Source organism: Hippoglossus stenolepis, chromosome 16 (assembly GCF_022539355.2).
Source record: "Hippoglossus stenolepis isolate QCI-W04-F060 chromosome 16, HSTE1.2, whole genome shotgun sequence".
NCBI classification, from domain to species: Eukaryota; Metazoa; Chordata; class Actinopteri; order Pleuronectiformes; family Pleuronectidae; genus Hippoglossus; species Hippoglossus stenolepis.
In genome coordinates this window covers 7015353-7040268 of record NC_061498.1, presented here as the reverse complement: position 1 = coordinate 7040268, position 24916 = coordinate 7015353, and the positions used below count along the sequence as shown (strand labels likewise).

General features: G+C 42.6%; 1 protein-coding gene across 2 annotated transcripts in view; it reads right to left on the bottom strand.

Moving 5' to 3' along the window:
* Positions 1-4428: 4428 nt before the first annotated feature.
* Positions 4429-24916, bottom strand: part of LOC118123380 (Na(+)/H(+) exchange regulatory cofactor NHE-RF2) — a 30054-nt gene continuing 9566 nt past the window's right edge. The window contains exons 3-6 of one of the 2 annotated variants that reach the window (XM_035180735.2): positions 14044-14271; positions 8773-8926; positions 8185-8303; positions 4429-8069 (exon numbers count right to left, since the gene is read on the bottom strand). In XM_035180735.2, the coding sequence (XP_035036626.1) occupies positions 7905-8069; positions 8185-8303; positions 8773-8926; positions 14044-14271 (666 nt within the window). In that variant the 3' untranslated portion in view covers positions 4429-7904. The remainder of the gene's footprint in view (positions 8070-8184; positions 8304-8772; positions 8927-14043; positions 14272-24916) is intronic. The other variant, XM_035180736.2, reaches the window with a different exon arrangement.

The following is a 24916-nucleotide window of genomic DNA, read 5'->3' as shown; positions in this document are numbered from 1 at the left end:
AGTAGAAAGTATAGGATTAAAGACAGATATGCTTACGATCACAGTGTCTCCTGTCTGTAAAAGGGGGAATAAAGATTTAAACAGGTTTGAAATTATGTCAGTGTGAGAGGCACAACCCTAGAATTAGAAAGAGCCCTCACAAGAGTCACCGCTGCTCATTGCTTTATCAACATTTTCATCATTTCTCCCAGCTCTGCACCCATCTGGCAGGACAGTAAAGACCACAATGTTCACAGAGACTGTGATAAGACAATCAAACAGAGGATAGAAGTTGTCCCCCCTCGTTGCAGGGGAAACGGAGAAAGAAGAAACAGAAGTTAACCATTAGGAATAACTGTTTGGAATGAAATCGTTGTGCAACATGTTCTGTGGGTACATGCTCTCTTTCGGTTTGAGGAAGTGATGAAAAGCGTCGCACTGTACGTGTAAAACAGTCATTTGCTGTGTTTGTCTGTGGTGGTCAATGAGAGAGGAAGCCAATCTTGTAGCCACATGGCGTTTCTGTTCCTCCGCTCAACCGCTGACATCATCTGGAGTGACACACGGCCAGGTGACTTCCTCCGTCTCATTAATCACTTGAGTGTTAACGGGCGCTCACACTCTCCACAATCCCTGTAGCCTTTGCAGCTCTGCACCACATTCTGCCCTCTCTTGTTAGCTTCCCAGCTCTATAGCGTTAACCTCTAACTCTCTGTCCATGCTGGCCTGCCCACTTGGCCATGACCTTTGACCCCCCTGGTTCACCCTCATAAAACATCCAACATCCACCTGCTGCTCACCTGCAGTGTGGAGGGGGGGATACTGGTGATATCTGTTGTTTTTAACTGGAGCTTTGTTCAAAGTAGCAAACTGTGCTCTGAAGCTTTCCCGCACTTGTGTTGTGAAATTCAAAAGAGCAAAGAAAGTGAAGCAATCCACAGCCGTTGAAAGACAGGTGATAATTCTGTTGCGTTATCTCTGCAGCGATAAACCTGACAAGAGGGATCAGCAACGCTGCACTCTGATTGGCTGTTTTGAACTGAATTTCAGCCATTAGAGAGATAGAGGGTGAGTGAAAGTAGGGGAAGGTTGCACAAAAAGAAAGTGAGGAAGACAGATTGATTATATATTATACTTATAGTAGTGATTACCGACGCTTTGCTGAACTGAATGAAAAGGACAACGGCACATACCTCCAACAGTCAGCCTCAAATTCAATCAAGCTTGCACCAACGTTCCCAAAATCATTCATATCAGTCCGCTGGGTTTCTTTTCCACAGAGATCCATGAAAAGATCTGGGAAACTGGTGAAAATATGCCCGATCTCGCAATGATAATGAATGTGAAAAAAAGAAAATCCTGGATCTGCACCAAAATTTTAAAGGATGCTTCCCTGACCCAAACTGCACCGTTTCACCAAGTTTTGCAGAAATCTGCTGAAAGGAAGTCGAGGGAGAGAGTGATACATTTAGAAATCAATCAGTGAGAGCTTGAAACTGTAAAAACACACTGATGCATCTTGGATTCTTTGCAGGGAGAAAGGGGGGGAGGGGGGGTCTGCATGGTGGTCTATTTTCTGCCGCTGTGTCAGGGTCAACAGAAGCCAGAGCACACATGTGGGATGAGCGGTGGTCTGTAACTACATAAATCACATCCTACACACACAAAAACCTGCAGCGTAAATACATTCTCCCTCACTTAAAATAGTAAAACTCGGAAAATCAACTATTTAAGCAACAGTTTAAACTCATCAGCCAGAGGAAGCCGGGACGAGGAATACAAGAATAATCAAACTACTAATTACGTGACTGACTCAGCTTTATTTTCACCGAAAAAGAAAATTGTTGAACCAATTTCAGAAAAAGTACTTCTATCGAGAACAAAAGAATTCTGTTTGTCAATTATAACTGAAAAGTTATATTAACGGAATTGACTTTGATGACTTTTAACTTTTTGAGGTATTTTTTAAGTTTGTAAACAGTTTTCTTGATTTCAGAGTGAACAGTTTTGCAGTTTGTCACCCAGATGAAGGTTTCAAAAAATCCAGTAAAAGGAAAGTTTCTTGTGCTCAGCCAGGTGGCCTTCCTGCATGTTTAGGCATCAGACAATAAATGGTTGGTTTAGTAAGTTAAGCCAAGGTGTGCACAAACTGGGTGTGTCTGTGCGTGTGTTTCCGCTACCCCCACCCATGTGAAGGGTGCTCTCGGGAGAGGATATGTGCCTGCACTCGTGCCCCTTGCCTCCTCAACCCCCCCATTTTGGTGTAAAAGCTCCCCTATCGTCCTCTCATGCCTTTAGCCCCTTTCCCGCTTTCTTACTTTTCTTGAGTCTTAACTTTTCATACGTTAGTTTTTCTGGGTTCGTGCAAATTCTCATTCCTCCGTGTTTTTTTTTCTCTGCCCTCTCCCTCACTGTGCTTGTTGGTGTAGCTGTCCTTATTTGGCTTGCCTTCGAGTGAGTGTGAGTATGAATGTGACTGTGTGTGTGTGTGTTTCCTCCTGACTGTGAGTCACTGCTTGTCTGACTCACGAGAGCTAACAAAAACACAGTTGCCATGGGGACAACACCCCCCTCCTTCTCGTCCTTCCCCATCTCGCTCTCTCTCGCCCTCCCTGTCAGTGTCTGGTTTCTCTCTCTCTCTCTCCTTGTGGGCACCGCTGCATCCCGGGCAGCCCTGGCACCCTTCACTGGGTGGCACTCTTGACTTGGGTGGGATGCTGGTAGGGATGTGGTATATGGAGCAAGACAAAAAAAAAAAAACTGAATGAAAGCAAGGCTAGCATTGAGGTGGAACGTGTTTAAAATTGTTTATAATAAAAACTTTAATGAAAGTGGCTGCAGGCGAACAGAAACCTAGGATGTGCGATAAGCAATCATCTATCATCAATAGTAAGTAGAAATGCCTACATTGGCTGAAACAGGCGAAACATGAAGGGCCCACCTGTGGCTCTATTCTCTGCTTTGGTTCTCTCGCTCTGTAATTGCAGACGGCTCTGAACTGAGCCCCCCCTTTTATGTGCTGGCGTCACCACTCTGCCTTGCCATAACCTCCAGGGAGTTTGATAATTTGCCCACGTGTGGCGTTACATTTCGACAAAGATCAGGTAAGGGCACTGGATGTACCCACAGCCTCATGTTATCAAGATTTGGCCTACTTCCTGCTTGCACAACGCTGGTAGTGTGCCACCTAGTGGAGAGACAGTATTCTGGTTGTTCCATTGTTTTGTTGTGTCACTCTAACTAACTGATGGAAATATTGTAGTTAAATGTGTAGAGGAGCACATGTGAAGTGTATGACTCTGATCAACTGACTCATACACATGGTCCATATATACATTAGTTGTCAGTGGTGGAAGAAAAATGTCATTTACTGAAATCTAAATAAAGATAACACAGAGTAGAAATACAAACAAATACAAAATGTCCTGTGTTTGACAGTATGAAAGTATTGGCGTCAAAATAAACTTAAAGCACCAATGCTAAAAGAATTTTGTATTATAGATATTGTTGTTGGATTACATTTCATTCATTTGTATATCACTTTTATGTTTTTACCTAGTAAAGGTGGAATTGAATTTATACTTATTTTATTAGGCATGCAAGCCTGTGACTCAATATCTTAATTTCTTACAAAACATGATTTTTTTTTTATTTACAGAGAAACTTCCCATCTAAGCCCATCAGATGATTTTAGTGTTTGAGGCCAAAAGAGGTGAAATGATCAAGATATGAAAGCATCAAAAAATATGTTTATTACGTTGATCATTTCACGACCATGCAGATTAATTTTGTCGTCCTTTGGAGGGGTCCTAGGTTGAGATCCATATAGGACTACATAAGTTTATATACAGTAGTTAAAACTCAACTAATTACATCAATTAAATACTGCTTACACTTTGAGGCATCAATACTTCAAATATAATAATCATATCTGATATGAAACATATGATCTGGACATTTATAAATATATAATAATTATTTTTGCATTGTTGCATTTGTACCTTTTACCTCAGAAATTGATCTGAGTGCTTCTTCCACTGTCCATAACTCAGAGTGGTTGAAGATGCAGACACATGCAGCCATAGAGGCAAGACAAAGGAGATAAGAGACTGATCTCCAAGCCCCTGCTACACACAGATTCACACACTCATTTTGACCTGTGTTTAACCTTTGTGTGCCCTGAAAGCTCACAGCAGCTGGCTGGTGGAGAAGTCTGAGAACGGGCTGAAACTGAACGCCGGCGTAATCCTCGGCGGGCGAAAGGCAAGGAGAGCGAGGGCTGAAGGGGAAAAGGGAGTTAAACGAGCGATACTGTAAAGATAAAAAAAAAGGAGGCATGGCGGGAGAAAGAGATCAGGCGCAGTTTCACTTTTACAAAGAGTTTCAAAGTACAAAGTGCTGAATTACATCCGAGAGGGGCGGGGGGGACGTAACAGAGAAGGCATGAGAGATGACAACAACAGTTTAATATATCCAATATCGCAATAGTCACACTTTATTGAAAAAAAAAAAGCAACCTGCCATAATGTTTGCTTTTACTGTATGTACATGTGCAGCCATGGTAACAGTGGTTTGTCAAGATACACCATTTCACGCAGAGATGAGCCAGTACATTCCGTGTGTGCTCTGTAAAGTAAGAACAAGGGTATGAATGCATGGGTACCAAAAAAAAAAAACTAAAGCTGTCCACATACATGGCATTTCTCCAACTTGCAGTCCCACTTAGGCTTTTACATCAGCATTGCTTCGGGTTTCGTCGTGGACGTCCTCCCTACACATATGTTCACGGACATTGTGCTCAGAATGTGTGCGAGCATGTGTATGACAGCTGTCCCTGTATGTGTAGTAATCCTCAGTAATCCCCATGGCTCCCACCGTCTCTTTGACCAGATCCTCCAGGGCATCGCTGACCTCACTCTGTGCGTCTCCTGTACGCCATCATGTAACCATGCTAACACACACCGCTCATGTGATACCTCATCACATCCCTTCATCCTAATATCTGCTACTTTGCACTTCTGAGCCTTAATCCCACTTCCTTTCCTGACCCGGAGGAATGTGCGGGGACAGTTTTTGGCAAATATGCTCATTTGCCTTTACGAGAAAATTGTCCCCACTCTCATTTGACAAATTTTCTGTGTTTACACTTATTTTTTTGCATAAAGTAAACAACAGGTGTGAATTAGAGATGTAGTCAGCTAGCATTTGTTAACTTTACACAGAGCTAGGCTAAGCGTTTCTACCTGTTTCCAAGCTAAGTTAGCCTGCTGCCAAGTGTAGCTTCATATTTACCGTCGAACAGGAGAGGTTTCAATATTCAAACCTTTGTCTTTCCCAAAATTACTACTTGCAAAATGTAGTATGACGTACTTCCGCTTTTTGCACTGCCCGTTGGTTTGATTCCCCTAAATGCTCGACTAATGTTACTTCCACTTCCAACCTGATCTCCACACAGTGCTTTCTTACTTTCACAGTTAGCTTTGTATATATTGTTAATAGTGTAATGGACTGGTTAACATGTTAAGGTTGGACCTGCAAGCAAAGAGTCTTGTATGCTCCTTACTGTGGGACACTACAAATAGTATTCACCATTCGTTTTTATAGAGTTTCTTTTTAGCATTTTTATTGTTTTTGTAATCATATCAGTGTCGTAAATCGTTTCCCTGTCGCTCCGTGTAACAGCGAGCTAGCTAGTTCGATTTCCACTGCTTTGGTCCGCTATGGCGCTTTTTTTAATACCAAATGCTTGGATGAGCTGCCAAAAATCAAGGTGACTGACAGCTGCCTTGTGAAAGCCAGCAGCAGAGCACGCGGGTTTAAACTGTATGTGCTCTTCATTTAGTGGCTAGCTAGGCTAACTGACTGGCTAACCACGCTATTTTATAAGACACTGATTATCATAACGCTAAAAAACGAACTACATTACTCTGTAAATACTATTAACAATATATACAAAGCTAACCGTGAAGGTGGAGGAATTAATTTAAGGACAAGAAAGTACTGTGGGGGGGATCAGGTCAGAAATGAAAGTATTGACAGGAAGTGAACTGGAAAGAAAAAGAAAGAAAGCAGAAGTACGTCATTGTGCAACTGTTTTCCTCATCAATTTAACTTATTTCTTAAATACTTGACCAATATGTTCTGAGAAAATCCGTTTTAAATTCATTCAGTTTAATTTTTATTGTTGATCATTAATACTGACAATTACCTTCCACCATTTATATGGGCTTGCTTTGAAATCACAGTTACAGGTGTAAATGTAACACAATAACTAAAGTAAAAGTAAAAGTGTCCTTCACATATTTTAATGATGATTATTTTGAGTTTCTTTCCTCCACCTCACCTGAATTCATATTTTTTTTTCTAGGACATTGTGTGATGACAAATGATCTCCGGGTAAACACCTACTTAAGTGCAAAAATATGTCTCTATCTGTGGTGTAAGTTTGCCCTCTGCTGTTCACATTAAAGCAACACTATGCAACTTTTTAAACCTTAAAATAGCAGCTTCAATATTAACGCTACACTGACTTGGAAAAGGGAGAATGGTGAAGCTTTCATTTCCTCTGCTAACCACCAACACCTGTTCTTGCTCAATCTAACTTTGGTGAGCGCGTACAATCTCCTGTGAGACGTACATAACTGAGCTTGGATTTCTAGAATTAGGTTCAACAAGCTGAAGAGTAAAGCTGAACAGTAGATAGTTAGAAAGACTTAAATGTCATTAAAACCAGCGTTTATCTCCAGTTGTCAGTGGGGAAACTTTTCAAATATCAATATTCCTAAACAGACTTTGGTGTATTTTCTCACAGCTGCAGCTCTTCTGGTTATGGAAGCCGGGGGTCATGGGTAATATCCACCGTTCACTACGGGACTACGCAATCAGAGCTGTGATGGGTTACTTTTTCTCTACATAAAAAAACTGTGTCTGCAGAGGGCGCTGTTGTTAGTAAAAGTTACATAGTGTTGCTTTAAGCTCTCATCGACCCACTCGGCCTGAGAAACCTCCATTTTCTATTATTCACTTCATCAATGCATTTAATGTTAGTGGTGCTTACCTTTGTTATGCACACTGGAGCACAATCTGGGGAAAGAGGTTAGTGGTGATACACGTATTAGCGTATTTTATACTAAATAACAAGTAACATTGGTTCTTTCTGAATAAAGCAAGGCAGATCTGAAGCGGTTCAGCCGGTGCATATATGTGGGCTTAAGCTGAGGATAACTTGATTATCTCCTTGTTAAAGTACAAATAGATGTAGAGTACATTATACATAACCAGCACACGCAGCCCTCCTTTTCTCAGTCAGTGGTTAAACGTCTAGGTGGGCTGGAGGGGGGGGAGGGTCTCAGCTCATTCACAGTGATCTTCTGCCAAGTTTGGGCTTCCGCTGACCGACAAAGTCCACAATCAATAATGTCACAGTGTCCATTAAACTATCTAAAATCCAGTCCATGATCCAGACCATGATTTTGGGATAATGCTTATCTGTAGTTTATAGTTTATATATTTTAAATATAAAAATAACTGCCTCCCCCATTTGTTTGAAACAAGTCTCTCGGAGTATAGGCAGGAAAGGGAATGATAAAAGTAGAGGAAGAGTGATGGGGATTGAGGCAAATTCGTGAAAACGTGTTTAAAAGTACATGTCTGTGTACATGTCAGTTTCTGAGGTCAGTCAACGCTTTATTGTACTTTGATGAGGGACATTTAACAGTTTAAGAGTCTCTTAAGTGGCTGAAGTAAAATCCATTGGACGACTTTATCCCTCTGTCACTTTTCATTCCAGGAACAAATGATGTTCAGTTGTTTTGAGTCGTCTTAAGCGTAGTAAGAATGTTCTCCAACAACACAAACTCATCCACGCAGAGGGCTGCAGACAGCTCTGTCCTTTGTTCTGTGAAGTGTCCTGTGAGGGGACTGTCTCAGAAATTACTGAAGAGTTCATATTTCTTCATCCAGTCCATCTGTGGTGCCTTCCTCTTTTCTTTGGCGTGCACCTTCATCTTTTCCTCTGCTGCCGTGGCGCTTAGACTCAGGCCCATCTCAGCGAATGGATCCAACAACGGGCTGCCCTCATCGTCCGCCAGCTGGACCGGAGATGGAGTGATTATCGAAAAGGGGAACACAGATAGAAAGGTTGAGAGTTCTGACTTTACATGTGGAGAAGCAAACACAGCATCATGCCTGAATGCCCACACCCACCTGTGTGCTGTTGCCCTGGCTGCTGAGGTCGGAGCGCGTGGACCTGATGGACTGCGTGGTGGAGCTGCCGTTGATCTGAGGGCTGGGGGAGCCGTTGGATATGGACGGACCATCATAGTCTGTGAAAACAATCAAACAATGCACACTTTACACACAGTCTCACAATATGTCCTTCATTGATTCAGGAATCAATCTGACTTCCCTTTAATTGTTTGTGTAACTTCCAATCCCTCAGTCAGTAGCTAAACATGAACAACTTTGCAGGATTAACTTTCCAAAAATAAATAAATTATGAATAAATGTTCACAAAATTTAACGCAATTCCCCCCAAATAACTCAAATAACTGAAAGGACAGATTTTTGGTTCCAATAATTAGCACCAAACTTAACATAGTTTTTCAGGAAACCTAAGAGAAAAACATGGAAAATATAATGTTCCCCTAGAATAATTGAGAACTCATCTTTTCCAATATAATGTCTGTCATTCCTCCCTCGCGTGACATGACCGCAACCTTATTGGACAATGTTGCATCATGGAAGTTCAAGTTTAAATGCAACACACTTCCTTTTCGCGTTGGGCAGTGCTACCTTTGACATGAGCAACTGTGGGGATAACCCCCCTCCTCTTGAAGTGATCGTCTGTGTCTGGATCCACCACCAGCAGCCAGGTCTCGTCTCCCCCTTTCTTTATGAAGGCCACCACCTCTGCATGCCGCATGCCCTCGATGTTCACACCATTTACCTGGAAAACACATAAAAAAACAGAGAAGCGTTTTATCGATAAGCAGGAAAGAGGTTTTGTTGTTGTTGTGTGAGTTGGATAAAGATGATGAAAAGATGAAAAGAAGACTTTGTGTGCCCTGTAAGATAAGATCACCTTTATTGATCCCTTAAAGAGTGATGATCACTTTTATTTTGAATATAGCACCTGTAAGAAGTCTTGTCTTATCAATGATTTTTTCATTGTTGACATATTGTACACAACACGGAGAGCCTGTGCTACTTAATTTCCACAGTAGGGGGAGCTATACACCAATATAATGATTCTAGACCATTCAACATGTCTTTCAGAGCCTCGGACCACTACACACAATGTTGCTCCAACTCTTGTTGTGAATTATTAATACTTGCAACAGCGACTCAGGAAGGCATTCAGTGCACATGCAGCTGCAGACGAAGCCCGAAGCTATGATTTACCACAGCGAGACTCTTCTGAAGAACAATTAGTTCCAGGACCAAAAACTAAAGCTGAGCAACAGGACATAATCAACATGTGAGCAAGGAACTGGCCAATCTATTCGACAACATTCCCTTTGCCTCTACACCTATAGCAAAACACAACAGACTGTTATTGTTTGGTCGAATCTAGATGTGTATTAGGAGCCGTTTGTTTCAACAGCTTTGTGCAGACCTTGGCTTCTCTGAGGCCGGCAGCTTCGCACAAAGCCAGGTTAGTGTTGGTACATATTCAATTATTGATGGCTCTCCTGGGCTCTGGGTTTAGTGGGGGTGTCAGGTGACAAGAGGCCCGAGGCCGAAATATTTTTAAATATTCACCGCTTATGACAAGAAGTGAAGTGGAAATAGAAGGGGGGGAGGAGATAAGGTGTATACTGGGATAGACTTTACAGGACTTTCAAGGGAGAGAGGAAGGAAAAACAAGTCAGAGAGTGAGTGAAGGGAACAAGAAGAAAGTGGGATCAACAGATGGAAAATGTGAAAGTCTCCTCTCCTCTCCTCTCCCCTCCTCTCCTCTCCTCTCCTCTCCTCCTCTCCTCTCCTCTCCTCTCCTCTCCTCTCAGATCATCGGTCAGCCAGGACAACACACACAGACAGTGCGTGATAGTACGAGAACAAGCATCTTTGTATTCCGCCAAACAACAGGTGTTGTGTCATGTTTCACAGCCCTTCATTAACAGTCCATCCCACACAAGACAATACACTCTGTTCTCTGCCCACTGGGCTAATTAATACATGCTGTAGGAACAGTACAGACGCTTATTTCTCATGGGATTATCCCTCAGGAAACCTCTCGAGACAAGAATGCGTGCGTGCATGTGTTGTGTGTGTGTGCATTATAGTGCATGTCTCATCAAAGTCATGATGCGTGCAGCCACCTGAAGTCCAACAGTTCATATTTGAAGTGGTTTGTGTGCGTGTGAGGAGGCCGCCACAGAGCAACCTGGGATTGATCAAAACAAGCAGGATGCATGTGCACATCTGTGAATATGACGCTTGTGATGTGTGTGACTTTCAACTTTCTGGTCGCCAGACAAAACCGCTGTCTAACACCGAGAGCTCATTCGCTGGAAGTGGGACCACGAGGGAAAAAATAGGTTTTGAGAAGTCACTGAGTCTGTGAGCCTTATCTCCTCAGTCCGAGGGGCCCCGATGACACATACAGGGTTCTCTGCAAGCAACAGCGTGAATGAAAGAGAGAGTGAACCGGTGTCCCATCACTGTGCAGCTGATTTGTGGCCTATCTTGGAATTAGAACCGTAAGTGCTGTGTATGTTTGTTGTGACGGATACGAGGGGTTCAGGGTACGCACGGTTGAGCTCCGACACAGCAGAGAGCCTGATGAGGCGTTCACTGGTGTCAGTGCTTGTGCCAGACACTGACAGAAAGCTGAGCTCTCTCATCATAGCCTCTATACACCACACACCTCCAGAGCAATGGGGCGTGGTGAGAGAAAAAGATGGCGAGCGACAGAGGGCGTGAGAGGGACCTGTCATGGTTGTTGACCTCGACAACAAGCCGCTGACAGACGACACAAGAGATGTTCTGACGCGTGGTCAGAGACACGCACACACACACACACCAACACACACACACACCACACACACACACACACACACACACACACACACACACACACACACACACACACACACACACACACACACACACACACACACACACACACACACACACGCACACTGAAAAGCCGACTATCTCCACGGGGGGTTCAGCATTTTTCGTCCAAACAAAACAATCACACTGAGATAAAGTTATTATCCTGGCAAGAAACCACAGATTTACCAGAATGCTTAAAATCTAATAAAGAATCCCAGAGGACATTGAAGATGATTACACAAGAACACAGAGCCAAAGTCCAAAGCTTCACACGACACGTTTTCTTTTCACACAAATGTAGGTGAATACATGAAGAACGTATATACATAGATAATACAAAACTGTGGTCACAGTTTAAAGATCTTTCAAATGGGCCATATCATGTTGGTCAGGAAACAACAAGACTATGGCTGCATCTTTCAGTCATTTTATTAAAGATGAATCTGCTCATGATTGTCTTGATCAATTGATTAGTTTTAGTTTTAAAATGTCAACTCCCCACTCTTCCACAAATTGCTTTTTTGTGTGTGACTGAAATATTTCGTTTTAAATAACAGAAAAAACGAAAATCCTGACATTGGAGACGCTGCATTTGAGTTAAACGATAATCAACATTGCTGCTGATAATTTTTTTCAGCTCTTAACTAAGCAGATACTATCAGCTTATCTTACATTTACATCTTTGCTTTATTTGGCAAATGTGCAAATGTGCATCATGCCAATAACGTTCCTTTTATATAGAAAAAAAACATGGCCTGTCACTGACTTGTCTCGAACTTCATTGTATGTGTGTGTGTGTGTGTGTGTGTGTGTGTGTGTGTGTGTGTGTGTGTGTGTGTGTGTGTGTGTGACTGTACAGTATGATTGTGTGTTTGTGTGGCAGACTGTTCCTGCCATCAGTGACCTGCTACAGGATGTTCCCACACCCTATCACCAGCCAACTAATGTCCCAGCAGAGCGTCGCTTCATCAGCATCCTCTAAAGCTACGACTCTCACTGCTGAAGTCAGATTTACAACATATAAACCAGGCTCATTGTTTTCCACTCGCTACCTTAAAATTATTACTTTCCAGGCATGAGATGAACATTTAAAATATTTGGTGAAGCCACAGATAGTCCATTACAGTGAATATATTATTGTGGATATAACAGAAAGGAGATATAACCAGAGCCCGGCCGATTTATGTGTTGGCCGATAAATATCGTCCGATATGAGACTTCTGGTATCTGCGTTTGCCAATATGAAAACTTAATAACATTACAGAAAAGATCTGCATTTATGTATAAGGTATATAATAATCCTAATTGCATTTCTATATGTTTTATTTATAATTATTATAGTCGATGGTTAAATATCAGAAATGTTTCACCCTCTAATATCCATATCAGCATTGGGGACTGACAAAAAAATCCATATTAGTTGTGCGTCATATATATTTTGTTAATTAGGGAAGAGCTGCTAGAAAGTAGACCATATATTTGCTGTACTGGGAGAATGGAGAGTTTCATCTCAAATTTAAGTGTTTTCTGTGTTTGATTTATTTAATGAGTATAGTGATATTCTGTTCATAATTTGAAGTTTCAGGCAACATTTTCTACAAATGGAACCATTTGTTGCCCATGTGGTGTGAAATACATCAAAAACTCATGTGAAAAAGTTAAAAACATGTAAAACCTCCAGTGAATTCCTACATGAACTGTGCCTGACCTCTGTATCAGTCCAGCTCTGCAGCCTGATCTGGACCCTGACGTACAGCCACTGAGGGCAAAGGTCTTGGGAATGAAGGGTGAATGTTGTGTGTGTACACTCAGATTAGAAACTGCTTATGATGATGATACCAGCGTTTTTTTTAAACCAGGGGAAAAGTTGATTTAACACCCATGCTCTTCGACACGCATGTGTCTGTCTCGTACAACACACTGTATCGGTCTCCATTTCTCTCAAGGTTTTACAAGAGGAGACACACACGTACCACCCCCCCCTCCTCAAGCCCCTGCCATTAGTAATCACACTGATTTATAACCGACTGTCCCCTGTGAGCGGCCTCTCCGCTATCCACTCTGAGATGGAGTCAAGATTGAGTCCAGATTCCAGGTTCTGTTCTCCTTAGAATCTGGGGCCCGACGGCAAGTGTGATTCCTTACCTTTTTAATTACGGCTGTAACAGTACAAGAAGTTGAGGGGTCACATCTGGATTCGATCAGCAAACTTAACTTTTCTGTAACTTGTGACTTCATTTAGTTAAAAGCTATTACTTGTTATTTTTAGAACATGTACGCACATGATCCATCTTCATTTGTGCTTTTGGTGGCATTATTCTACAAGGACCTGGTGCATTCAAGTGTTCTCACACACCTTTTCTCTATAACTACACACAACCAACTAAATTAGTTCCTATGCAAACACTATGCAAAAGCATCTGGTGATGACAAAGATAGTGAAAATCCCCTCTTTTCTAAAGTGGAATGATGAAGGGTTACAGGAAGCCTCTCGGTGTATTTTCTCACACCCAGTCAATCACTATGATAAATATACCAGACTAACCTGAAATCATTTATTAATTATCTCCTCATTAGTGTGCATGTTTTTTACGATCCCCCTCCTTCCTCTTTCTAGTCAAGCCAGTCAACTGCACACATTCACTGTATGAAACACACATTAAACTCACTAACTTGAAAGCTAACATCTGTATTATAGACTGTAAATAAAGACGGACAAAAAGTCTTCACTTCCTCCCACTATCCAGAAAAGAAGCCAAAATAACCCGGATACGAACGCTGCCATCTTGTAAATTTGGAGCCAGAGTCTGTGCAGTAGAGATCGGGGGCTGGAGGATGGAAGCGAGGTCCCGCCGATGCACTCTGAACATTCAGATGCATCTCATATCTGAATGGCGTATTTGTGTTTGTTTCCATCACCATGGAAAACATTTCCAGAGAGTGTAGAAAATAGCAGGCACCTCAGCACCTTACAGACCCTTCATCCACACCCTTTCTTCTTACCTCAATGAGTCTGTCTTGAGGCCGGAGCCCGGCGCCGTCTGCAGGTGATCCTGGGTCCAGGGAGCGGATGTACTGTCCGGGTCGTGACCGTTCGCTGTGGAGGTTGAAGCCGTAGCCCGTCTCTGTCCGCACCAGGTGGCACAGACGTGGAACAAGCTCAGACGGGTTGACCGTGGGCCGTGGCTGGGTTTGCGTGTGGATGTGAGCGTCAGCCTGCGCAAGAGCCTCCTGGATGAAGTGAGACAGAAGTATATTGTCCTTTAATAAGTTCCATGCAGAAATCCTCGTACCTTTTCGTTTCCCTCTCATTAAGTTTTTGCATCCAACCAGCAAACACACTAACCAACAAAGAAATGGAAAGGGGTGAAAACGTAAACCTCCTTGGCGGAGCTAAATAAATATTTCAGAGCGTCACCTGGTTATTTCAAGATACTTAAAAGTGCAGAGCATGTGATGATTTCCAATGACGTGAGACTCAAACACATGGTTGATTCACTGGTCCTTTATAACAAGCCTGCAGGGTGAGTGTTTCATGCACAAAAATGTGGGTGGAGTATCACTTGAAGGTACAAATGAATAGAGTATTGTAGAGTAACGCAGTTTCTCCAGATCATAGTCAAAAGAAAAACACATCAGAGTGAATGTGATCTAATAGTTTTGAATAAAAAGACCCAAAGCGTTCTTTGTTGGTTGAAAATTGATTCTACCCTCTGTTTTCACTGTGTGCTGCCATTCAAGCCTAGAGGTGTCACAATTTCTTTTTAACTCTCCATTAGTAGCATATAAATGAGCCTCGGAGAAGATGATCATAGAAGCTGGAATGGTGCCCTGAGCTCTCCAGTGTGATCACGCTGATTTACCACCTACATTAAAAAAAACATGCCGTGAGAGGAATAATAGATGGAGGCCATGCAGCTCTGCACCCCCAGCTGATATTTGCTGAAAGGTGGCAAACGGGTGAAGCTCTGGGTGACACACATGTCGTGTACATACAACAGACCTGCAATCATGTTACGCAACGTGAGAGGTCTATTGTTTTCACTGCATGAGTCCATCATGCACATGCTAAAAATACATATAGAGTATGTGGGCAGGGTGAGAGAGATATAAAGGTACTGCAGTGTTCTGAGAGAAAAAGTGAGAACTGTCCTTTATTCATTTCACCAGCAATGTACTGCACTATTTATTATTACAAAATTTACCATGAGCGTGCCTCAATCACCACAATACTGCCTCCAACTTTAGCCCTCAACCGTGAAAAAATAACACAGATGGCAACATATAATTTCATTTGAGGAACCAAATTCCTGGGCAATGATCTGGGCAGCTTGCCCTGAGAAAGAGGGATCGAGAGAAAAAGAGAAAAGGGAGAGGGAGCAACAACAGAATAATTCAGAGCACTTCGACGCTCATGAATCCCCCCAGACCCTCCTTTTCCTGACTGGAGAGGAAGTCCCTGGGTTTGGCGACGGGACTGGATCTTCCAAAGGAGAGAAAATGTATTAATATAAAATCAAAACCTATTAGCATTCAGGGATCTGGGCAACAGAGGGAAAACAAAATGTCATGAGAGAAGGAGAGGAGGAAGGGAATAGGAGGGAGAGGGTGCGTGGGAGGGATAGAAAATTAGATGCAGCTAAAAGGACTGAGAGAGAGTTCGAGAAAAGAAACAGCGAAGTAAGCGGAGAAACACAGCAGAGAGATACACGGACAAATAGAGAGACAGAGCGGTGCGGAGAAATCAAGACAACAGTAAGTTTCCAGTAAGAGACGATGGGGAGGAAAATAGTTTGCAGTGGAACTCAAACATAAACAGTGGAGAGTAGCACAGCTGGGAGTCATTATGTGGGGGAGACGTGTCTGCCAATCTAACCTCTGACTGCCTCTCTGCCTTTCTGCACCCCACTAATCATCCCCCGGGGCTTGTGCCATCCCTTATACCCTGCGCCTTCGACGTCAGCGTCCATTTAGGACACTTTTGATTCTGTCTCGATGTCCCGTGGGTTTGATCCGTATGAATTTCATTGTGAAAGTCTGGTTTGTCGGCAGGGAAGGGTGACAACATGACTCCGCGTGTGTCGAAGCATGTTAAACTGCTGCTTTCTTCGTATTTCATGTGTCAGCCTATGAGGTACGAATGGCCTGAAGTCACCACATGAAGTCTCCTAACCAGGAGGCCATCAAAGGAAAATACGATCATCTGTGTTTGTTTGAAATGTGGGTGTTGAAAACCTCGTGTTTTTTGTGTGAAAAAAATATTTTGATGGGACAGAAAAAGAGATGTAACGTTTTCCCCCTTTATCAGCAAACTAGCCTGTCATCAGTCGGCTATCTGCGTCGGACATTTGTTTTGATTTTTCAAAACACATGGGAGGAGGAGCAGCAGGAACCAAACATCCATGTTTTGTTTCGGGCTCATGTGAATAACTGCTGAGCCGCTCAAAACAAGATCACGTGGAAAGTTCGGCACTAAATCAGGCTATAATGACAATAATATGGAATATTTCACGCCTACTGCAGAACATTATGGACACACACACACACACACACACACACACACACACACACACACACACACACACACACACACACACACACACACACACACACACACACACACACACACACACACACACACTGACCTCGGTGTCCTGACTGTGGCACACTGAGAGGATGTGCAGTCACAGTGACAAGTGCCATCCCATGAATTCCTTTAGCTTCCTGCTATAATAAGCCTTTGTTTAAGTCACTGAGTGAGAACATGTGGGGGAGACTACAGTGTACACACAAGCCTCTATGGTAGGATTGCACAATTCTCGATTACATTAGATGTTCATGTTAAAGCACACAATCACATTGATTAATCCATTCATTACCTTTTTGCTCCTGTATGTGTGGTTTTGGTGTCACATTGGTTGCTGAGCTTTAACTCAACAATCACTGTCCAGTGGAGGAGTTGTTATTACCAAGGGGAAATCAGTGTTTGTCACAGGATTGTAACAGGAAAAAAAACATGTTTTGTAATGTTGCATTTAAATAGAATTATTTAATTGTAAATGAAGCGGTAACAGTGTGTCTGTGTTTGTGACTGTGAGTCTTGGGAGTAAGTCAGAGTTTTATAAGGTCTGTGACTAAAAATGAAGACTTACTAGTTTACGTGTTTAATTTGTGTGTGTATTTGCACACACACACACACACACACACACACGCACGCACACACACACGCACACACACACACACACACACACACACACACACACACACACACACACATATTTCCTTCTGCATGTGACCGCTGTCGGTGGCGGTCGCAGTTGATGAAACTAGATCTCGGCTTGCTGAATAATTGAGTGGTAACCTACTGCGATGGATGGATCATGACCACCATTAACCCTTTCACAGCCAAGGATCACCGGCTCACTGGTTTGGTTATGGATGTGCGTGCATCTGCCAGCGTGTGCTGTTGTACAACAACGAGTGTCTGTGTGTGTGTGTCTGTGTCGCTCTCACTTTTATGCTTCCCACTGGCAGTTGCCATAAAGTCGATTAAGTCAAGTTTCCTTTGAGCCCTGAGTCAAGTCATGCAGTGTTTCGGTCAGTATAGAATATTTTGTGATCATTCTACAGTTTAACACACTCACCACTATACATGAATGGAACTACCACTACAGTTACAAGCTACAGGTAAAAGGAAATATAAATGTACTGAATAAATGTAAAGCATTCAATGGCAGGTTTAAACAAATGCAGGGAAAATCCGCCCTGTAGTTAAAACAAACATGCATTCATCAGTTTTTGTTCCATGGCTCCTTCTTCCATGACCTAACAACTGAGTGCCAGTTCTTTAACGTTATTTCACTGCTCGGAAAAAAAAAAATCGACAGGAGGTGACTGTCGGTTTTCCAGCTATGAAGAAATATCACACAAGTTTCATGTTCGGAACATTTTAAATGCACTAAATGGAATTAAGCTACAACAGTTGTCACTTTCCACAACTGACTTGTATGTTTTTGTATAGTTTGCATCCAAACAGTCTTTTAGGTACACATTTATAAATTAAAGTGCACTGAAATACTGGGGTTAATAAGCTCCACCTACATCCCCCACTGGTTTGTGAGCTGTCGTTTTGAAGCCGCCAGGACAGGATTCTGTCCAGCGCCATCTTGTTTCTTTGGAACCAGAAGTAACTATATCTAGAGGTGAAGCCTGACTGAGAGGTTGAGGACACTGCACCCCCACCTACACTTATGACCTGCACACACAATCACACGGTTTGCACGCCTCAACGCTTTAGTCTCTTTCACTCTTAATGGGACCATAATTACAATTACCAATAATACAGCAAATTAACTCCATGCTGTATTGGAGAAGACTTGAAACTTATGACATATCATCACTACATATGTGTATATGTATATATATATTTTCGACCTGATAGAAATGAGCACACGTGAACATTTCCTGGAAGCTGCACTGACGCCTTGTGAGCGTCAGCCTAAAGCCAGACTGCACAGAGCTCTCAATGGAAACACTGCTGACGTTGCATGATGCACTGACAACAACAGCACATGGGACGTTTGCTGATGTCATCTTTGACAACCAGTTGCCATGGAGACAGCGGTGGAACCAGTAGAACCACTTCTATCTGACAGAGAGAAGAAGTGAAGCTTTAGCACGAGGAGGGAACCATACAGACATATATAATACAGTAGATAGATTTCATGTCCTTTCAGTGACACATGGTCCTGTGTGTGTGTGTGTGTGTGTGTGTGTGTGTGTGTGTGTGTGTGTGTGTGTGTGTGTGTGTGTGTGTGTGTGTGTGTGTGTGGGTGTGTGTGTGTGTGTGTGTGTGTGTGTGTGTGTGTGTGTGTGTGTGTGTGTGTGTGACGCCCAAATGCAACAGCAGCTTTTCAAACGTGCTAGAAAAGACCTTAGGAAGTTCATTTAACTGGGCTTTAACAAATCAAACAAGAAGAATGTCTCAGACAATCATGTGTGCGTGTTCATGTGCCCCACATGCAGCTGCTTTAAATGTTGCTCAATCCTGAGAGGAAAATATCCGACCTGGCCATAAAGTGCACAGTGGGCGAGAGAGGAGCGAGGAGGGAATAAGAGAGAAAGGAAATGACCGGCAGCTGGAGAGAAGCAGAGAGGGATTTGTAAAAATGAAAATGAAGGAAAGGGGGGATGACAGAGAGAAGGAGAAATAGGGCAGGCAGAGGAGGAGATGATGCACAGCATGTGGAGGACAGGAAGAGAGGTCGAGAGAACATGACAACACGAGAACTGGCCAGAGATCTTGATAACAGTTTTTCCCACTGTTGTTGTGGTGTGTTGCATAACTGCTCTGTGACATGAAAGTGAGCTGTGTGTGTGTGTGTGTGTGTGTGTGTGTGTGTGTGTGTGTGTGTGTGTGTTTGTGTGTCCAGTGCTGCTCTACCAGGACAGAGCTGCTGATATCTGTTTACAAAGTCTCCTACTCTACTGTGGTGTGTGTGTGTGTTTGTGTGTTTTACATATAACCTTAGTATTACCGGCTGTGTTTCCTGAGATCATACTTCAGGAGAAAGTGAACGAGGAAGGTAGAAAGTAGTAATCTAGTGATCTCTAATGTGCTGTTGACAGTAATCAGATCCATCTTACAACTAGTTTGACTCTATTCGACAGGATTCTGGGTCGATGGGCACCTCAGGTCAAAGTTGAATCCTTGTTATTTAATCCACAAATTTAGTCGACTAAAAGAATAGTTCTGGGGAACTATTCCTATTCTAATAAAACTTATTCACATGCCTGTGATAAATATGTAGCTGGACCCAGCAGCTGTTAGCTCAAGTTAGCTTAAAGATGGGAAATAACTAACCTGGCTCCCTGTGAAGGTAATACAATCCAGGAGAGAAAACTAATTTGTTAACATACGATATCTTGTTTTTGTTTCTTTAATTAATACGATATAGATTGTTTTGGTGGAGGTGCTGGGTAATGGATGTAGTTACCTTTGGAAAGAGTCAGGCTTGATTTTAAAGATGGACTACACAGAAGCAATCAGGGATTGCTTGGACAAACATCAGTGTGATAAGAAATATCTAAAATGCAAGAAACCATCTAAGAAAAATACAATTTAACATTTATTGATGACTGTCTGTACCATGATGTTTATCAATATCATTACAGGTGCAGCTTTCTAGAATGTGCTGCAGGGATATTAACCAGCTGTGGGAAAATGTGGTCCTGGTACATGTAGTTCTTTGGCAGGTGTTTAAATGGACAGATTATTTTTACAGCTACAAACATCCAAACAGTTGAGACGTGAGCAGGAAAAGCCATTTATTAGTCTGGGACAAAGTTTAACTCACTGATGAGCTGCTCGTTAATGTTTCATCCTTTTGTCAGACTGTCCTAAATATCTGATGAGGCGGACATGGATGCTGATATTTATTGTCATTTAACACCTGCTGAAAATGCCCACAGCTTCATGTGGACTGTAACCAGTCTGCCTGGGAAGCTGCAGGGCTGACGCTGCAATTATCTGCAGATCTCCAATGAGTGGAAACATATTGTTCAGGGTGTCGTAGCTCCAGGCTGAGCTGTCACCGAGCACAGATGAGATCATGGCTCTCATCTTGACTTATCGCGTGAATAAAAGGCACAGAGCAAGATGAGACCCATGTAGTAGATGAGTCTATATGTTAAGGGAAACAACTACGTTTCTTCCAATCATTCAATATTTGTGATTTAAAGCAACGAGCCTAAGTGAGGCCAGACTGAAATTTCGCTTAAAAATGTTCCATCCTTTGTTATAACGGACATTGCACAACCTATTCCCCACACATCCAAATGTCAAGAGGGTCTCTTGAGGGTTTAAAAGTTAAATTCCCTCAAGGAGTTCAACATCCCTGCTCAGTGACCTGAGATGTTACCCTATACCCTCTGGAGAACAGTCCACATGAATTGAATGCTCTACTTTGCAAAACTATAATGGGAAGAAGATGTGCAAAAGTCCTATAGTGTGGTCCTCTGATGGTTCAGCTGCTGATCTCATCAAACTGTAGCAAATATGTCCCCATGTTGCTGCCATTTCTTGGCTGTGGCTGATCTCGGGTCAGATGTGGCTCAGGCTGTTTCTGAGCAGACAAAGAAGTGCTTCTCAGGATCAGCATGGTACATCAAAATAAGTCCAAAAAACAGAAAAATGTTATTTCCAAAACGAGCTAAAAAACATAAAGAATTATACATAGCTGATGGCTCATTATTTAAATGAGCTAGTTTTCAAAATAGACAATATATAAAGATGGACAACAAGTCTCCACGTCCTCTCACTACCCACAAATTAAGCCAAAATATTGCAGATACGCATGCACGCTGCAATCCTTGGCATTCGGAGTCTGCGCAGTAGTGATCAGGGGATGGAGCGACGGTACTGGGGTAGTGTTTCTTGATGTCATGTTTCCATGGACCATTTTCATGCTACAGTATCTTGTGGACACTGCAGAAGAAAAAGCATCAAAGGCACAGAGAAAAAAACCGCAACATCTAGAGAACTAACCAACACCACAACAGACTCCCCCCCCCTCATCGATTTCAGCTCCCTCCATCATAATGACATCTCAATATATCCAAGTGTGTCTGTTTCAGTTTCAGGGTCAACATATCATGTGGGTGTTTGTGAAACTATGGGAGGAAAATGCCGCAGATCAACAGGTGGTTTCTCTTACATTTTCTACATCTTTCTACACCTCGTTCTTCCTCAAGCTCCAGTTTGCTCTGCGTTTCACACATCCACCGGCCACGTCGTGCTATTTCATGTCTTCCTTCAGCCCGAGTTTTTTCACCCTTATCTTTGAGCGCCTCGTGTTACGACCTCACAACATGTTCACGTGTAGTTTTCAGAAGCAGGAGTGAAGAGAGTGCAACATTTCTGCTTGTTTGCATTTAAATGCCAAATTAAATTGTGTGGGCGGTTGGCCATGCTGCTAAAGTCAGTAGTGATGTGTTGCTATACGTGTGTGTGTTTGTCTTCTTGGGTTATTCTCTGTTTTTCATGTGTGTGATGAGACAGCAGTTGATGCTGGGGATTTAACACGTGTGTGTGTGTGGGTGAGTTGGTCCACACCCTTGTTATCAGTGTGTTGCAGATATTTCTCGTCCCTGGTGCTTATTGGTTTGCGTGTGTTTTTTCTCTGGGTGTTAGAGTATTAAAAAATATGTGTGTGTAAGATGTGACTGAAGCTCAAACAGTAGCCGATTACTCAGGAAATGGATCAACACAAAATCGATAATGGATTAAAAAGAGCTTATTTAAGCATGTGATGGATATCTTCACATGGGGGTGGCTGGCTGGTGGCATAAAATAATCATTCATTAATCGTAATTGAGGTAAAAGTTTGACATAATCGTGGTATTAATTTGAAGTCAAATCGCCCAGGCCTATAATGAATCAATCAGAGGGGATTCCTGTCTGCTGCTACCCCACACGCATCCTCTCTCAGACTCAAAAAACACTACGCTCACCTCACACACATAAACCAAACCTTCTCCTCTCATTCGTGCTACTCAAGCATCTATAGAATTCCCAGTCGATCCATAAGGATACAAAGCCTCTCTCCCATTACATCCACTCCACTCCCACACACAGAGAGAAGGAGGCCCGCAATTAAACTGATCCAAGATGCCGACGTGCGAGCTGAGTGAAACAGAGCAGGGCCAGTGGGACATCAGAAACAATCGGCTGTGTGTGTTTTTTAAAAGTGTGTGTGAGCGGTGTGTGGGAATGTGTGCTGGCTCACAGCTGTGGGTGCAGCAGGGAGCAGATATAAACTGAATATGTGAAGGAACAGAACATGATGAGTGGCCAGGATTAGAAATACAGTCAACCTGTGAAACTGCACAGTTGTGACAGCAAGGCTGATATTTGCTTGTGCTCGCTAAACAGATACTGTCACACTGTAGAAACACACAAGGTACAACGCTGTCTTCAGTGCTGTCAAGGACTTGATGATCAGCAACGATGAGGTGAAGTAATGAAGAATTTCTTAAGGTAGTTTTGCTTTCTCTCTCTCTCTCTTATATTTGCTGCCGGTGCTGTTGTGTGGGCAGCACATTGATTGATCCTCAGCCTGGCTACAGCTGACCTGCGCTCCACTGATATTCCGACAACAAGTCATATTTAAAAGATTAGATTGAAAAAAGGAGCAGAAGAAGCAGGGCGAGTAAATATTTCCCAAGCAGACATCATTCAATGGGATGGACCCAGAATCTAAAAGTTCTGGAAACTCATCAAAACCAGGTTCAATATGTTCTTAAAAGGATTTGGAGAGAACGAGTACGAGGCAAATTAAAAACTAAAAGTAATGGCAGGTCCCACACATTCTTACCCAGGAGGAGCTTTACAGAACTAGTGCGATCTATAAATAATTCAGAAGATTTGGGTCAAGTGTTTTAATTGCTACGGACACAATTTGTGGTTCAGTAAAGGAACGTTGCAGCTTCATATTCTTTATAGTTATGGTTTGATGATAATAAAAACAATTGAAGAACAATAGTAAAAAGCTAGAATTACTGCCCTGCGTTTGCAGGCTCATCATTGTGTCCAGGTGAATGTTTTTGCCAGATCAACAGAATTTCCCTAAGGGTGCTCCTGATATACAGTATCACATTCTCAAGAACATGAGGTCACTGGGACCTTGACCTTTGACCCTGGAGGCATGTAGGCATAGAAATGTTTTACAGAATTCATTGATATAAAATACAGGCGGACCTAGGATGGAGCCTTGAGGTACTCCAGAGTTCAGAAGGAGAGTAAACCAAAGAGGTAGGAAATAATTTATGTTCGTCAACAAATTCTTGTAAATGCAGACACCAAAACCACCAGCTGGGGGCAGATTTTTGGCCTCTGAGAACAGTCTCTCTAATATTCTTTGCTTGAAAACCAGATTGAAACTTGAAATGGAAAAGGGAGGTTCTTTATTATATCATATCAAATGATGTAAACACTGTGACTTAATCCATGACACAGTGACAAAGACATTTCCTGCTGCGGTCAAAGAACTATTTTAGTTGGTAAACTGATTCAAACTGCATCTGAAGACCGACAGCAGGGTCAGTGTCTCCTGGATTAACGAGGCAAGCATTTGAATATATTATCAGCCCTGCGTGGGGAGATAACAGATGCAGACACACAGCTGTGCTCACTCTCACACCCACACGCATTTGACACAACACACTCGATTGTGCTTATTCCTCTCATATTACTAACTAAATCACAAAATTCTTCCTTTTCTTAACACCCACAACACACACACACACCCTCTTTTCCCACTCATGACTTGTCCACATCCTATAGGCCATGTTTTTACTTCAGGAATTCAGTTAATGGTCCCCCCCCCCCCTCCATACACACACACACACTGAATCTGGACCCCTACAACTTGATGTAACGCAGTTGGTATTCCAAGGAGGGGGGAGGGGGTTCTTGAACACCATCTCCAGATGTTAGTAAAAAAGAATCTGAATCGCTTGCTCTTGCCAATGTAAGGTCACTTTGATTTAAAGTTATGTTTCATCTGAGATCTTACACTGACAAGTTTGACTGTAAAAAAAAAGCAGAAATATTGACTTTGAGTAAAGAGGAGAAGTTTGACTAGTTGGCATGCCAGGTTAAATCAAGGTTTTTACCAAAAAGAGACAATGCTTCCACTCTCCCAATCGAACTGCACTGCTACTGTACTGCATCGTGCAAAACCTCAAATGCCTCATTTTGTCAAAGCTGCAAGAAACAACCTCACATTTGCCCGGGTGGCAGGCAGAAAACATGCACGTACGATCACACATGGCTCAAGTGCTGACTTTACCTCCAGACAACTCCTGTGTAATGCTC